The 15,262-nt window shown below is 42.1% G+C and overlaps 1 protein-coding gene across 1 annotated transcript in view; it reads left to right on the top strand.

Annotated features, from left to right (window-relative positions):
* DOCK5 (dedicator of cytokinesis 5) overlaps positions 1-14,964 on the top strand; it is a 216,535-nt gene extending 201,571 nt beyond the window's left edge. Inside the window, exons 49-52 of the mRNA XM_082842361.1 lie at positions 8,011-8,179; positions 8,856-8,994; positions 9,958-10,061; positions 10,605-14,964. Of these exons, the coding sequence (XP_082698487.1) occupies positions 8,011-8,179; positions 8,856-8,994; positions 9,958-10,061; positions 10,605-10,709 (517 nt within the window). The 3' untranslated portion in view covers positions 10,710-14,964. The remainder of the gene's footprint in view (positions 1-8,010; positions 8,180-8,855; positions 8,995-9,957; positions 10,062-10,604) is intronic.
* Positions 14,965-15,262: the final 298 nt, after the last annotated feature.

Below are 15,262 nucleotides of genomic sequence, written 5' to 3' on the forward strand. Positions count from 1 at the left end.
ACACATAATGCTATCACACCCTATGACCCAGCCAATCATATCCTATTTTGTTTGTTTCAGAATAATTTGTAGTTATTGCTTGACTTTTTTTGTTTCAATTTTTAAAAATAATTTTTAAGTTTATTTTATGAGTAGGCAATGTAATCACATATGACATTTCAAAGGTACAAAAGGACATATCATGAGAGGCCTCCTGTCAGTCCCCGACTCCCAGCTCATCAGTACCACCCTCCAGAGGCCAGCAATGTTAGCGTTCAGGTTCATGTCCGTGGTGCCTCTCCAGCAGCTCTTTATCTGTACAGAAGCAGTTCCTAAATATATATCCTTCGTCACACGTTTTTTATTTATAAACGGCAGCATATAATACTCTTTGGCTTGCTTTTTAAAAAATTAATTAGTTTATTTATTTATTTTTGGCTGCGTTGGCGAGCGGGAGCTACTCTTCATTGCAGCGCACGGGCTTCTCGTTGCAGTGGCTTCTCTTGTTGCAGAGCACGGGCTCTGGGCGTGCAGGCTTCAATAGTTGTGGCACGTGGGCTCAGTAGTTGTGGCTCGCGTGTTCTAGAGCGCAGGCTCAGTAGTTGTGGCGCACAGGCTTAGTTGCTCCACGGCATGTGGGATCTTCCCTGACCAGGGCTCGAACCCGTGTCCCCTGCATTGGCAGGCGGATTTTTAACCACTGCGCCACCAGGGAAGTCCTGCCTTGCTTTTTTCACTGACTACATCTTGCAAATCATTCCATTTCAAAACTGCGAGAGCCTCGTCTTTCTTTTGAGTTGCAGACATCTCATGATTTCCCTACCCGTGATATACTCCATCATTGTCTATTGATGGACATTTGGTTGATTTCAGCCTTTTACTATCACAGTAGTGATAGCAATGAGTAATCTTAAAAATATATTATTTCATTAATATTCAAGTATATCAATATGAGAAAAAGTCCAGAAGTGAAATTGCTCTGTCAAACATATATAGCTGCAGTTTTCAAAATTATTCCTAAACTGACTTTCATAGAGATTATACCCATTTACAGTCCCATCAGCAACACACAAGGGTGCCTGTTCACCCACATCTTGCCACCAAATTGTGTATTATCAGGCCTTTTAATTTTTACCAATCTGATAGGTGGAAAATATTTTCTTGGCCTAGGGCTTTTGTTTGGTTACATATTGGTTTTCTTTCATCCCTCTTGTTTGAGGTTGAGCATCTTTTCATTTGTTTAGTAGCTTGTATGTATTTTATTTTCTGTGAACTGTGGTCAGATTTTTTTTTTTTTTTCTTTTGCGGTGCGCGGGCCTCTCGCTGTTGTGGCCTCTCCCGTTGCGGAGCAACAGGCTCCGGACGCGCAGGCTCAGCGGCCACGGCTCACGGGCGCAGGCGCTGTGCGGCATGTGGGATCTTCCCGGACCCGGGCACGAACCCGTGTCCCCTGCATCGGCAGGCGGACTCTCAACCACTGCGCCACCAGGGAAGCCCTGGTCAGATATTTTGTGTACATTTTTCTGTTGGGTATTGACCCTTTGTGATATGAGTTGAAATAGTTCCAATTTTTCCTTTGTTTTCTGACTTTGCTTCTAATTTTTTATCTAGTTATGCTGATTTTTTTATGCAGTCAAATAAGTTAATATTTGATTTTATGGCTTCTGGATTTTATATCATAAAGGCCTTCCTCACTTTAAGACTACAAAAAGCCTAATTTTAGGTTTTCACTATATAATAAAATCTGTGATTCTTTGCAATTTATTTTAGTATAAAGTGTAAGGTATAGAGCCAATTTTTTTCCCCTACTTGGCTACCCAGTTCTCCCTATACCATTGAGTGAGCAAACCATCTTTTCTCTACTGATTTGAAATGTCAGCCTTATAAAAAAAATCAAATTCCAATATGTTCTTTAGTCTGTTTGTAGACTTTTCCCCCATTTCTTAGATCTACCTGTGTGGTTCATGGCACTTGTTCTAATGCAGTTTTAATTACTATAGATTTTAAAGGTTTTAAAATTTCTAGTAATTTTTTTTCAGAATTTGTCTGGCTAGTTTTGCATAGCTCATTTTCATATGAACTTGTCTGGAATCCTGTTGTTTTTATTGGGATATGTTAAATTTATGGATTGAATTTAGAGCTGTTTGATGTTGAGCCTTCTTGCCAGAAACATGGAGTGCCTTTCCATGTGCTCAAATTTAAAATATTTTAAAGGAGTGAATTCATAATTGTGTTCAAGTGGAAAAGCATGACATGTACCATTTTGTGACCTGTTGCTTAATTTTATATACATGATGAGTATTTAGCATCACTGTGTGTTTTAATGTTGAATATAAGTTAAGTCCTTTCACTTAACACTTATTTATAATTTTGTAATTCCATATTATAATAAACATATCACAAAAGTAACCTGTCCAAATGGCCTTCTACCTGGAAATCAAATACTTTATTTATGTATTTATGTATTTATTTATTGGCTGCATTGGGTCTTCACTGCTGCATGCAGACTTTCTCTAGTTGCGGCGAGCGGGGGCTACTCTGTTGAGGTGTGAGGGCTTCTCGTTGCGGTGGCTTCTCTTGTTACGGAGCATGGGCTCTAGGCACGCGAGCTTCAGTAGTTGTGGCATGCTGGCTCAGTAGGTGTGGCTCATGGGCTCTAGAGCACAGGCTCAGCAGTTGTGGTGCATGGGCTTAGCTGCTCTGTGGCATGTGGGATCTTCCCAGACCAGAGCTTGAACCCATGTCCCGTGCATTGGCAGGCAGATTCTTAACCACTGCGCCACCAGGGAAGCCCTCAAATATTCATTATTTTCTAAATGATTTATCTATCCTTTACCATTGACATAGATATCTTTACACAGCTGCAATTATAGCACAGATGTAGTTTGGTAATTTGCTTTTCCTCTTTGTCTTTTTGTTATAAGCATTTTCCATATTGCTGTCTAATTTTATTATTAGTTTTTAATTATCACTTCTGATGGCTCTCTACCATTACATCATATGAATGTGCCATAATTAATTCTTCTCCCTACTACAGGATGTTTAAGCTTTGTCACTGTTTCTAAACAGATAATCATAGAAGTTCATTATAAATTTAATATAAAGACATTTAGGGAGTTCCCTGGTGGCTTAGTGGTTAGGATTTGGCGCTTTCACTGCTGTGGCCCAGGTTCAATCCCTGGTCGAGGAACTGAGATCCTGCAAGCCCCTCAGTATGGCCAAAATTAAAAAGAAAGAAAGAAAATTAGGTTGTATCAATATAAAATGCATTTATACTATTAAGAATTGTAACAAACGTGTGTCCATATAGCTTTACGATTATTTAGGATATGGTCTCAGATCACTTCTCAGCCTTTAGGTTAAGATGGAGTGTAGGCTTTACTTCCCCAAAGCATATATTACTTATTCAGGGAGTAATATTTTTTACAGTTCTTGATATCACAAATGCCAATGTGCAATGCCATATACAATGTATGAGTGACTATATAATTTTTCATAATATAGTCACCCGTATTAGGTATTTGGACTATTTTTAATCTTTTGAATTTGAAAACATTAAATAATACCTGATTCATTTGTTTATTTTTTTCCCATCTATGTTTTTCTTCATGCCGTAAAGAGATACTACCAACTTTGTGGCAAGCATAGAAGTTCTTTTCTGTTCTCTTTTCTTAAACTCTGTCTCATTCAAAAAAAAAAGTTTTCAGGCAGCTGTTGAAAATCAGAGACACCGTAATTGCTGATCCATTAGGGCAGTAAATAGAGCGCAGGTGACCGGGGTTCTGTTTATATCATGACCTGGGGCAAAGTGGGTTATTGCTCTTGACCACATTTGCCCAGTAAGGTGACATCATTGATACCATTTTCTAACATTTATTCAGGATGTTTCTTTAAAGCATCTCAAACTGATTCACACCCAGTGACTTCAATTCTCCTACTAGCTGTGTTATGTCACAGTATTCATTAGAACTTTCATGGTGACTATTGGGTGTGCAGTCTGCAAACGCTCACTTCTTTCTTGGTTGGGTGTATCCATCCTGTGTGGCACATGGGAGGCTGTGGCCCAGAAAGAGAATAACTTTATGAAACACAGTGCATCGTGTTAAGGGAAGCTGGAAGGGCTTGCATAGCAGGTCAACTCAGTACATGCTCAGAGCTCCAGCAAAGTAGGGGCCTCAAACCAAAATCTTTTTTTTAAAAAAATTACTCTTCGGTATTTCAGGAAAATCATTGAAATAGTCAGTGTAAGAAAAAAATAACACAGGCACTGTGGGACTACACTATCATTATTTTACTGTTGAGTTTGGTTCATAATTAGGCCCTGCTGAAACTCACATTAGGGCCTAGATCTTTGCCTGTAGATCTAATGACCCACAGATGCTTACCTTCATTCTCAATCTCACAGGTAAAGTAATGGTAGACCCAGTAGAAGACTGGATTGTTGTTTTGGTTTTTTTTCCCTCCCTGACCAACTGCTGTTTGAAGTGATTCTTTTTGTTTGATTTGGCTTGGTTGGTTTTAAGAATAAAAGCGTCTGTTTTGGAATTTAGTTCTATGATTTTTTTTTTAATTAGTACAGATTTAAGACAAATAATAGTGAGTGGCTTCTCCTTAAATATACTAATAATTGGAAAATACCAAAAAATTGCAAATTCGGGAATGTACTCTTTAAAAAATAATAACAGAATATTCAGAAAAGGAGAGAATAATTTGAAATAAGAAAGAAGAAGAATTGTAGTCTAGAAGCATCTTCCGTTGTGTCTCCAGTGGTTCTTTAACCAGACTTTCCTGGTACTTTCTCATCCTGTATCTTCACGGAAGAGGGCAAAATATTTTGTAGAAAGTGAGACCTAAAGTATTAAAAAGCTTAAAATGACTTAAGAAGTATATCAGCCAAATACAATGAGTGAATCTTGTTTAGATCCCGATTCAAACAAATCACTTGCCAAAAAAATTATGAGACGGGAAATTTGAACACTGATTGGATGTTTGATGAAATTAGAGAATTATGCACTTTCTTAGGAAGATGATGGGAGTGTAGTTTTGTTATGAAGATGAATCCTTGCCTTGTAGAGATATGCACCGAAATATTTATAGACGAGATGTGATATCTAGGAATCACTTCCAAATAACCCAGTGCGGGGTGAGGATTATGGCGGGGTGTATATGAGAAATAAGATTGGCCATGAGTTGATCACTGTTGATGCTGAGTAATGTACACATAAGATTTATTATATTCTCTCGGGGACTTCCCTGGCAGTCCAGTGGTTAGGACTCTGTGCTTCCACTGCAAGGGGCACAGGTTCGATCCCTGGTCGGGGAACTAAAATCCCGCATGGCACACAGCGCAGCCAAAAAAAAAAAGTTTATTATATTCTCTCCACTTTTTAATGTTCGAAATTTTCCATAATAAAATGTAAAAATAGTCTGCCCTCTCCAGTGATCTCATTTTAATATTTACATATTTAATAATTAGTGATACTGAGTTTTTAAAAAATTATTTGAATTTCTTTCTTCGTGAAATACGTGTTTATCTCCTTCGACAGTTTGTAAAAATTGAGCTACTCATATTTTTTTCTTTTTGATTTGTAAAAGTTTCTTATACATTAATGATATTTGCCATCTAAAATATGTACAGCAAATAGTTTTAGTTTACGAATGATGCTTTCTGCTGAACAGAAGCTTTTAATTTTTAAATACTAAAAGCTGATAGCGGGCTTCCCTGGTGGCACAGTGGTTGAGAGTCCGCCGGCCGATGCAGGGGACACGGGTTTGTGCCCCGGTCCGGGAAGATCCCACATGCTGCAGAGCGGCTGGGCCCGTGAGCCATGGCCGCTGAGCCTGCGCGTCCGGAGCCTGTGCTCCGCAACGGGAGAGGCCACAACAGTAAGAGGCCCGCGTAACGCCAAAAAAAAAAAAAAAAAAAAAAAAAAGCTGATAGCTGTTTTTCTGTTGTCTTATTTCATATCAAAGCTTTTTCTTAAAAAAAAAAAGTAGACTTTATTTTTTAGAGCAGTTTTAGGTTCACAGCAAGAATGACCAGAAAGTACAGAGAGTTCCCATGTACCTCTGCCCTGGACACGCCCAGCCTCCCCTACCATAAGCATCCAGCACCAAAGTGATACATTTGTTACACCTGATGAACCTACATTGACACATCACAATCACCCAAAGTCCATAGTTTACTTAGGGTTCACTCGTGGTGGTGTACATTGTGAGTTTTGATAAATATATTCACCATTGTAGTATCATATAGAATAATTTCACTGCCCTAAAAATCCTCAGTGCTCTGCCGACCTATCCCTCCAAACTTTTCATTTTTATGGAGTAAAATCTTCCAATTTTTAATTAAACCAGAACTTATTAAATACCCATTTAGAAGCTATAAGCAATCTCTACATCACAAAGGTAGGTTTTTAACCCCTCCCCCCTTGTTGTTACATTTTGTCACATCATTCCTCTCTGTCTCTCCCCCCAACCCCCAGTCTATCATCTGAGAGTGAGCTGCATACACTATGGCTATGGAGCAAGCAGATTGTCTTACTGTAACCACATACTACATTCAGTACAGCCTGTACATTCAGGAAATGTGACATTGACCCAATACTTAAAGCTACAACCCATATTCCAGTTTTGTCAGTTGTCCCAGTAATGTCTTATAGCAGTTTGTGGTACAGGATCCAATCAGGATCACATATTGTATTTAGCCATGTCTCTCTCTTCTTTAATTTGAAATCATTTCCTTAGCCTTTCCTTGTCTTTCATAATGACATTTTTGAAGATTATGGGCCAGTTATAGAATTTTTTTTCGTTTGGGTTTGTCTGATGTTTCCTCGTGCTTAAGATTCAGGTGATACATTTCTGTGTGATATGTCCTTTTCAGGTATCATATCTGGAAGCACATTACCCATTTGTCCCTTATTAGTGATTTAATTGATCCTGTGGTTAGGATTTGGTCCATTTTCTTTTCTATTTTTAAAATAGTACTTACTATTTTTCCCTTTGTAATTAATGAGCAATTTATGGGGAGATATTTTGAGACTCTCCTGTTTCTCATCAAACTCTTCTCCTCTATGTATTAACATCTAATTATGGTTCTTGAATGAATCCGTTTTCACTATGGTGCTTGAAAATCTATCACTGTAATTTAAAAAACATTTGAGGAGTACTCCTATATGCTAGGCACTGTTGTAAGCATTCTGTAATCACCCTGTGAGGTAGGTACTATTATTATCCCCATTTCACGTATAAGAAAACTGAGGTATGAAAAGGTTATCTGCCCAAGGTCACCCAGCAAGTCAGTGTAGGTAGGATTTGAACCCAGGCTGTAGGGCTCCAGAGAATGTGCTATTATCCACTACATAAAGCTGCCTATTCATCTTTTACTGTGTGAACTCTGTCTTTACCTCTAAGTTTAATAAGACCTTGTCTTCCTGAGATAAGATAAATATTCACTAGTATTTTCTTTCCACACTTGGACGGCCTCATTTCTGTACACGTAGACCTTGTGATATTCAATTGACAGTTGGAAATTCAGATTACAACCTGAGAACAATGCCACAGGTCAAGGTTCGGCTGGAGAGTCATATCCCCTGGTCTTTTTGGAGTCAGTTTTTTGTTTGTTGGTTTGTTTTAATTTTTATTGGGGTATACTTGACTTACAACGTTGTGTCAGTTTCAGGTCTACAGCAAAGTGACTCAGTTGTACATATATCGGCTTTGACTGTCAGGTGATCAGTGTTTTCTGACTCTGTCCTTGTTCGTGGCTGATAGGTCAATCCTTTTTTAAAACAATTTATTGAAATAGAGTTGATTTACAATGTTGTGTTAATATCTGCGGTATAGCAAAGTGACTCAGTTATACATATATATATTCTTTTTCATATTCTTTTCCATTATGGTTTATCCCAGGATATTGAATATAGTTCCCTGTGCTCTACAGTAGGACCTTGTTGTTTATCTATCCTATATTTACTAGTTTGCCTCTACTAATCCCAAACTCCCAATCCTTCCCTCCCCCACCCCTGCTAGGTCCATCCTGGAGCCCCTTTTGGAGCGCAGGGCCTCGTCAGGGGCCAGAGTGGAAGATCTGTCCCTCAAAGAGGACAGTGAGAACCGGATGAGCAAGTTCAAGAGAAAAGACTGGAGTCTGAGCAAATCCCAGGTCATCGCAGAGAAAGCATCAGAACCTGATCTGATGGTAAAAACAAACAAACAAACAAACACCATAGATCTGCCAGTTTGCCACTGCTTTCCCTGGAGCCAGGCTTTTCACCCTTTACTTCACAGCTGCGAGTCACCAGACGGAAGCCTAGCATGGTTTCTCAGGACGCAGCAGCCTGGGTAGAGTCAGATCTCAGATGGTGCTAAGAAAAACACGTACAGAGATCAGAGCCTCTAAGTCAATAATGGCGCGAGATTTACGCACAGTATAAACCCGTGGATTAATGGCTGGAGTTGTGGTTCTCGCCACTGTGGTCCATGACTCCATCCAAACATTGTCGCTTCCCTTCTTTTAGCTTAAAAAAATAAAAGGTACTTGATTCTCCCATAAGCCACATCAAGTTGTTAAGTGTGGCAGGACCTGCTCTCCCTGAGAATCAGGGTGGCTCATCTCCGACCTAAACGGCACAGTCCAACTGTGATTAAAATCAAGTCTGTGGCCGGCCAGAAAATAGTCTATGGTCCGGTGATCCCGTTAGTGTCTCTGCCCTGGTCCCCCCAGCGTGCTGGTGCGGTAAGCTTAGAAAGGGCTCCTGGAATTTTTCCCTTTAATGGTTCCGGCTCTGCTGATAAGGTTGTTCTGAGCATGGATGAGCCCGGCGTGCCTCACCGTGAGAATGTTTTGCTGTGTTTCTCCCCACCCCCGCTGCTAGAACCCAGCCAGAAAAGCACAAAGGCCAAAGAGTCTCCAGCTGTCGGACAATCGGCTGACACCGTTTCATGGCTCTTCCCCGCCTCAGTCAACACCCCTGAGCCCACCCCCGCTCACTCCTAAAGCGACCAGGACCCTGAGTAAGTCTTCCTGTAGACACCCCTTCTATTCATTTTACTAGAGGATGGTGTATGTTGATGAATCTGGGCCATTTTTAACCAAGATAGCCACAAGGTGTATGAGATGGTCGTCAGGTAGGTTCAGTTCAGTGGTAGTGGGTGTAATTCAATTAGATTAGGGTTTGGCAAGGAATCCTTAGGTTGCTAAGACTCATTAAAGTTTTCTACCCAGGGGGCCACAGGGTCTCACTGCCCCTTTTCCAGCTGTGATGGTATAAATGAGGTAGATCCGGACTAGTACTAGACAGGAAGGGAGTAACTTTGGAAACTGTTGGGCAGATAGCTGTGTACTTTATATGGAGAAGGGTCCAAAATAAGGACAAGAAATAGACCCATTCAATAGACTACTTACAGTCAGGCTTGGGGACTCAGCAATACACAGAGCCTGAGAAGAATTACAAGGACCGCTTAGTACAAAGGGATGATGGAGGGGTAGATCTTCGCATCAAATGGGAGACAGTAGTCAGCCGAGTGTCAGAGATAATCAGACACGTTTTCCTGGAGGAAGTGGGTATTGCACCCTTTAAATGATAAAACTATGATAGTTCAATGTAACCAATATATATTGACTACCTAGTATGTGATAGATGCTTTTTCTAAGGACTTGGGATATATCAGAGGACAAAGTAATACCCTAAGTTCTAGAAAAGAGTCTCATCTCCAGCTTAAGAGTAAAAACCTTCAACAAAAAAAGTGAGATTTTTGCTTAAGAACTTCTGGTGAAGCTTTCAGATAAATGAAAGGTGCTATATCTATCCCAAGGCGTAAGAGGTCTTCTTCATTCTGTCCACAGAAACTGTAGAATGTGACCGTAGCGATTTGCTTGACCAGGTGGGTTTGGGTGTTACCGTGGCCAGCAGAAGTGTCATGAGATCCCTTGGTGAATTTTTCTCTCTGCCTTCCTCTACTTTATGTCATTTCCAGGCTCTCCATCTTTGCAGACAGACGGGCTGATGATGGCTACAGTCCCACCTCCCCCTCCACCCAAAAGCAAGCCCTACGAGAGCAGCCAGAGGAACTCCACAGAGGTAGGGGGGTGATGGCAGATGTTGGGGCCACAGAGAGCCTACCGCTCATGGGAATGCGGCATTGGATTTCCCAAGATTTTTAGTAGGCAGGTTTTCCCATCAATTTGTCCCTCTAATCGATTCTTGGTTCATTCCTGAAACCATAAAGAGAGGGGAATTTTCAATGGGAAGGAACAATACGCAAGGAGACCTAAGAAGTGAGTTCTCGTTCACACCTGAGGAGTTTACTTCTTCTGAGTGAGTGACAGTCATTCTGGAAGGGGCCTCCGATGGGTTTCCTTCATTCATTCAACACAAATTTATTGAGTCCCTACTATATATACGCCAGGTATTGGGGATATAGCAGTGTTAGTGTATATCTGATTAATGCAAGGGAAAGGGGGAGATTAAATCAGTCTAATTTCCCTTTTCACCTGGCAAAGGCCATGTAGATAAACTCAGATCAGTGAGAAGCTAACGCAGAATGTTGGAAATGTGGAGTAGAAGGCAGAATTAGGAAGAAAGGTAAGACTCATTTCTCCTTTCGTATGTCTGCTCCACCAGATTGCAGCCCCACTGCCTGTCCTAAGAGAAGCCAAAGCCCCGCCCCCTCCACCTCCAAAAGCTCGGAAGTCGGGCATCCTTTCTTCTGAACCTGGTTCCCAGTAAGGATCTCTGGAACTCCCTCTGGAACTCTGATGCCTGGGAGCTGGCCTCGCGGAGGCAGTGTCCTCATGGGTCCCCTGCTGGCTGCCTCTCCTCATCTGGGGTTGAGGTTCACCTGCTCAAAACTGGTTTCATTCTTTAGAAAGCTTTTCTTTGATCGATGCCCGAGGCCACGCCATATCTCCTCCAGTCCATGAGGAATCCCGGGATCGGCCGTGCCCCGTGTTTCTCCCTCACCATTATTACATTTCAGCCTCTAGCACAGTGCCACTGGGGTCTACGAAAGCCTGGATAACTTCATCAGTGGTGGTGCGAAAACCCCAGTAACCTATTCCTTGGAGGAATTTTTTGCTTTGCTTCTGAAAAGCTGTGCTTAAGACGTAGTTTTCTCACGTGGACATACCTTGTTCCATACGACATATTGGAAGAGACCAACATCAAGTACTTTGGTAGCTGGAATCATCTATCTTTCTGAGGTCTCCTGTGTCTCCTCTGTGGAAAAGAACATCTTTTTAATGGAAATCGGCTGCTTTCAAGTATGAATGGCTATCATTATCGAAAGAACATGGACTCGGTCGTGAGCCCTGAGCACCTGTGTCCCCCCACCCATCTGTGACATGGAAAAGCTTCCCTCCTTCCCCCGGCCCCGCGCCAGGAGTTCCCTCACACTCCCGACTAATGGTCCTAACTGCATGGCAGTCACTCCTTCCTACCGTGGACTCCTGAGGCTCTGTCTTTTGCACACAGTTTCTTGTCCTGTTACCTCCTCTGAGCTCAAATCACTGGATATAAGGGACTTAGAAGTCTGGATTGAACTGCTTCTCTTCCACATCCCATTGGAATGGCTCGGCAGCCCCTGTCTGCAACCTGATTTTACCTTGGAGAATACAGTGCAATATCTCGCTTTGATTATTTATTCCTCTTGATTGTGGAATTAATTTGATGACATGTTCATGGTACTCATGTCAATCCTCTTTTCAGAAGAGAAAGCGTGGGGTGCTTCAGAAGATCAAATATTACCACCAGATACACAAACAGCCACACAAAGTTATAGACCTTTTGAGCTGGAAGGGCCTTAAAGCTCATAGAGACACCCTCCCCCCCTCATTTTGTAGATAAGGAAATTGAGGCTAAACACAGGAAATCCTACTACAGATTCTTTCTAAGAACCCAGCTTGTGCATTGAGGTTATACCCAGATAACGTCTCTAGAAGACAACCCTGACAAATTCTTCAATCCCTACCCCTAGTTGGGACAACAGTGGAAATGTCCCAGATGTTTCTATACTGTTTGGGTGTTTATGGCAAAATAGAAACCTTTTTCACTGCGGATGCCCTTGGGTCAACCTGTGGGTATGCTCACCGGGGGCTCTTCCACAGCCTGGCCAGGTCCCCTTTCCTTCGAGGTAGACAAGAAAGAGAGAGAGATTTCACGGCTGAGAATTTGGGTTTGCTTGCCTTGCGTCTTCGTGTGTCGGTTTCACCCCTTTTAGGAGAGCCACGTGAATTCATCACAGGGTCAGGGAAGTAAAAACCTCTGAGATGTGTCCAGGGTTACTCAAGACATGAGTGTGCATATTTAAAAGTGCCGCGTTCTTTCCTTCGCTCCACGCAGGAGCACCTTCAGCGTGACGAAATGGGAAGAAACCCAGGCTCTGGAAGTAGCCTGTTGGGGTTTGAATCAACCCAGCTGTGTGCTCTCTCAGCTTTGCAAACTCCCCCAAATTCTTTGAAATTGTCTTGAGTTTTCATGTCGTCACCTTTCAAAATGGGGACCATCCCTACCATGCAAGCTGCCTTGGGGTTCAAGTGAGACCAAATACGTGAAGTAAGTCCTCACGAAATGTGCCTTTCTTGTCTCTGCTGGGCCTGGGTAAGATCTGGAACTCTCCACGAGCATGATTGATGTTCCTTTTTTTTTCCGAAGATAATTTGGAAGGTGGGTGCAAGTTAGTTCTGCACACAACAGTCCCTTTCCAAAAGGTGGCCTCTTATATAATTATGTATGACTAGAGACAAAGTGTTAATAAGACCTGGAGCGGGGGACTTCCCTGTCAGTCCAGTGGTTAAGACTCCATGCTTCCAGTGCAGGGGGTGTGGGTTCGATCCCTGGTCGGGGAACTAAGATCCCACATGCGGTGCAGCTCGGCCAAAAAAGAAAAAAAAAGACCTGGAGGGGATTTTAAGTGGTAAGAAAAGAGCAGGAAGGGACAATGTCTGCAGGGCTGACATGGTGCCTGGAGCAGCTTCTGAGAAGTTGCTGGGCAGACTGGCTGGAGGGGATTCGTGGGCTTCACCCTGCTTTCCAGGCTGCCGTTAAAACAGAAGGACGTAAACTAGGTCACAGAAGAAACAAACCTGAAGCCTGTCCCTTCCGAGCTGTAGGGATGAGTTGTGAGCCTGGTCTTTGGTCAGAGGCTGGGGACATCGGATACACCGGTGCCCAAATAGCTTCCCTTTTTTAACGTAACATTTTCTCATAGGATTCCCTTTCCACATCCATGGAAATCCTAGATCTCTCCTGCCTGAGTACAAAGGATTCCAGGTAATGTTGTGAATAGTAGGTCACAGGGGACACTGGACAGTTCATCTCCTTGGGAAACTATTAGGTCAGAAAGAGTTATATTTGACAAAAGATCCTAAGGAATGTCTGTCCTGAAGTCAAAGAGGAAAACTGCAAAGAAATGCCTTAGGATTACCTTAAATGTAGGAGAGATGAGGGGCAGGGCATTAAAAAAAGAAACAACTGGTCTTTATATTCCTTGATAAGAACTGTGACGTATTGAAGTAACCCCCAAATTGTCACAGCCTTTGTGGATGTTGGTTTATGGGATTTTTTTATTTTTTTAATCCTTTTTTTCCCTCTCTCTCTGTCCTGGTGACTTGTCTTGCTTTGAGATTTTTTTTTTTCAAGAATTGTTTTCGTTCAACATATATTAAGCTCTTACTGAATGCCAGGCACCTTCCTAGACCCCCAGGCTGTGGCGATCCAGTGTGTTCTAAGGGAACAGCCCCGGGATATAAGGACTGCGGTGTGCCGTTGGATTGGCAAGAGAGTGGGGTTAGAGGAAAGGGAAACCCTAAATCGGGCTGCTGGGCCATGGGTTCCCTCCCCCTCCTCCACCTTCATGCCTCGATTCCAGAATTACAGTCATTTTCCCCTGTCAGACCCCTTAGAAACAACTGCCACCCTCAGATCCCTAAGGCAAAACCAGCGATAAAGCAGGATCTGAGCTAACAATCTCTCTTGGCTAACTCTTCCCAAGCTTCAAGGGTCCCGCCCCTCTGCTTGCCCCCAGATCGTGGGGTGATTTCTTGTTTTAAAATTAAGACATAACTGGGACTTCCCTGGCGGTCCAGTGGTTAAGACTCCGCACTTCCACTGCAGGGGGCACAGGTTCGATCCCTGGTCAGGGAACTAAGATCCCGCAAGCCACATGGCGCAGCCCAAAAGAATTAAGACATGACTTACATACAGTTAAGGGCACAAATCTTAGTGTATAGGTGGATGCACTTTTACAGTAGTGTCTCCCCATGTCACCACCTCTCAGATCCACAGGCTACTCCTAGCCCCACAGAAGCTTCCCTCGTGTCATGCTGTCATTTTATAAAAGGTATTTAGGAGGCCCTTCAATATGTACTTCCCTTCCTCTCACTTCTCAGCTATAATGAAAAGGGGAGGAAAACCCCACCATCAACACAAAACAAGACCGTGAAGCGTGTACCTTTCGGCAGGTCAATTTGTAGTCAGTCCCCGGACCTCAGTTTCCTCATGAAATCATATATATTTGAGGTTACATGATTTTTAGAATCCTTTTAGCCCTAGCTTTTATTCCAAGTGAATGAAAAAGAGAGTCAGAAGAAACCTAAGTTTCTCTTCAAAGGCTTTTAGGTCCATACTCCATGACTAAGTGGGATTGTGAAATGAAATTGGAAAAGGTAAGTTGCTCTTTTGGGTGGGTTGAGAATGGAGCCATCAGTTCTAATCTACGAAAGGAAAAAGTTTTCCTTTCAAGTTGATGACTTCAGGCTGACTCCTGCAGTCTGGCCAAGGCTCGTCTCCTTTATCTGCTGCCCAGATTCACCCAGTAGTGAAATTGTGTGAGTTGTTCACCCAAACTCTGTCAAAAGCTCAGTTGCCTTGATGTTGTAAACTAGTCGGATTTCAAACATGAACGGTTAAGAAGATGTGCGTTGAAATAGAAAAATTTTGTTCACATTTGCTGTTATTTATTTTTTAAATTAAAAATGAAACTGTATTTTAAAGTTTATTGTGTATTTAGTTGATTATTACCCTTATATTAATGAACTCATTCCTGGACTTTTCCTCATTGACACATCACACCCACCATCTCTTCTGGTCTCATTTCATTACTGGTCCTATTTGTTTAAACTTGTTCTGTGGGATCATAGAGTCATCTTTGCCTGGAAGCAATAAAAACCGCAAACGATTTGGTTTTTACTTTACCTCCACCCACACCCCGTTCATCCCTTGGCATCTGAGCTGACAGTTTACAACAATTTATTTAATACGATTGGTATTAAATAAGTATAAAA

This window comes from Leucopleurus acutus (genome assembly GCF_964270905.1).
Source record: "Leucopleurus acutus genome assembly, chromosome: 7".
Lineage (NCBI taxonomy): Eukaryota > Metazoa > Chordata > Mammalia > Artiodactyla > Delphinidae > Leucopleurus > Leucopleurus acutus.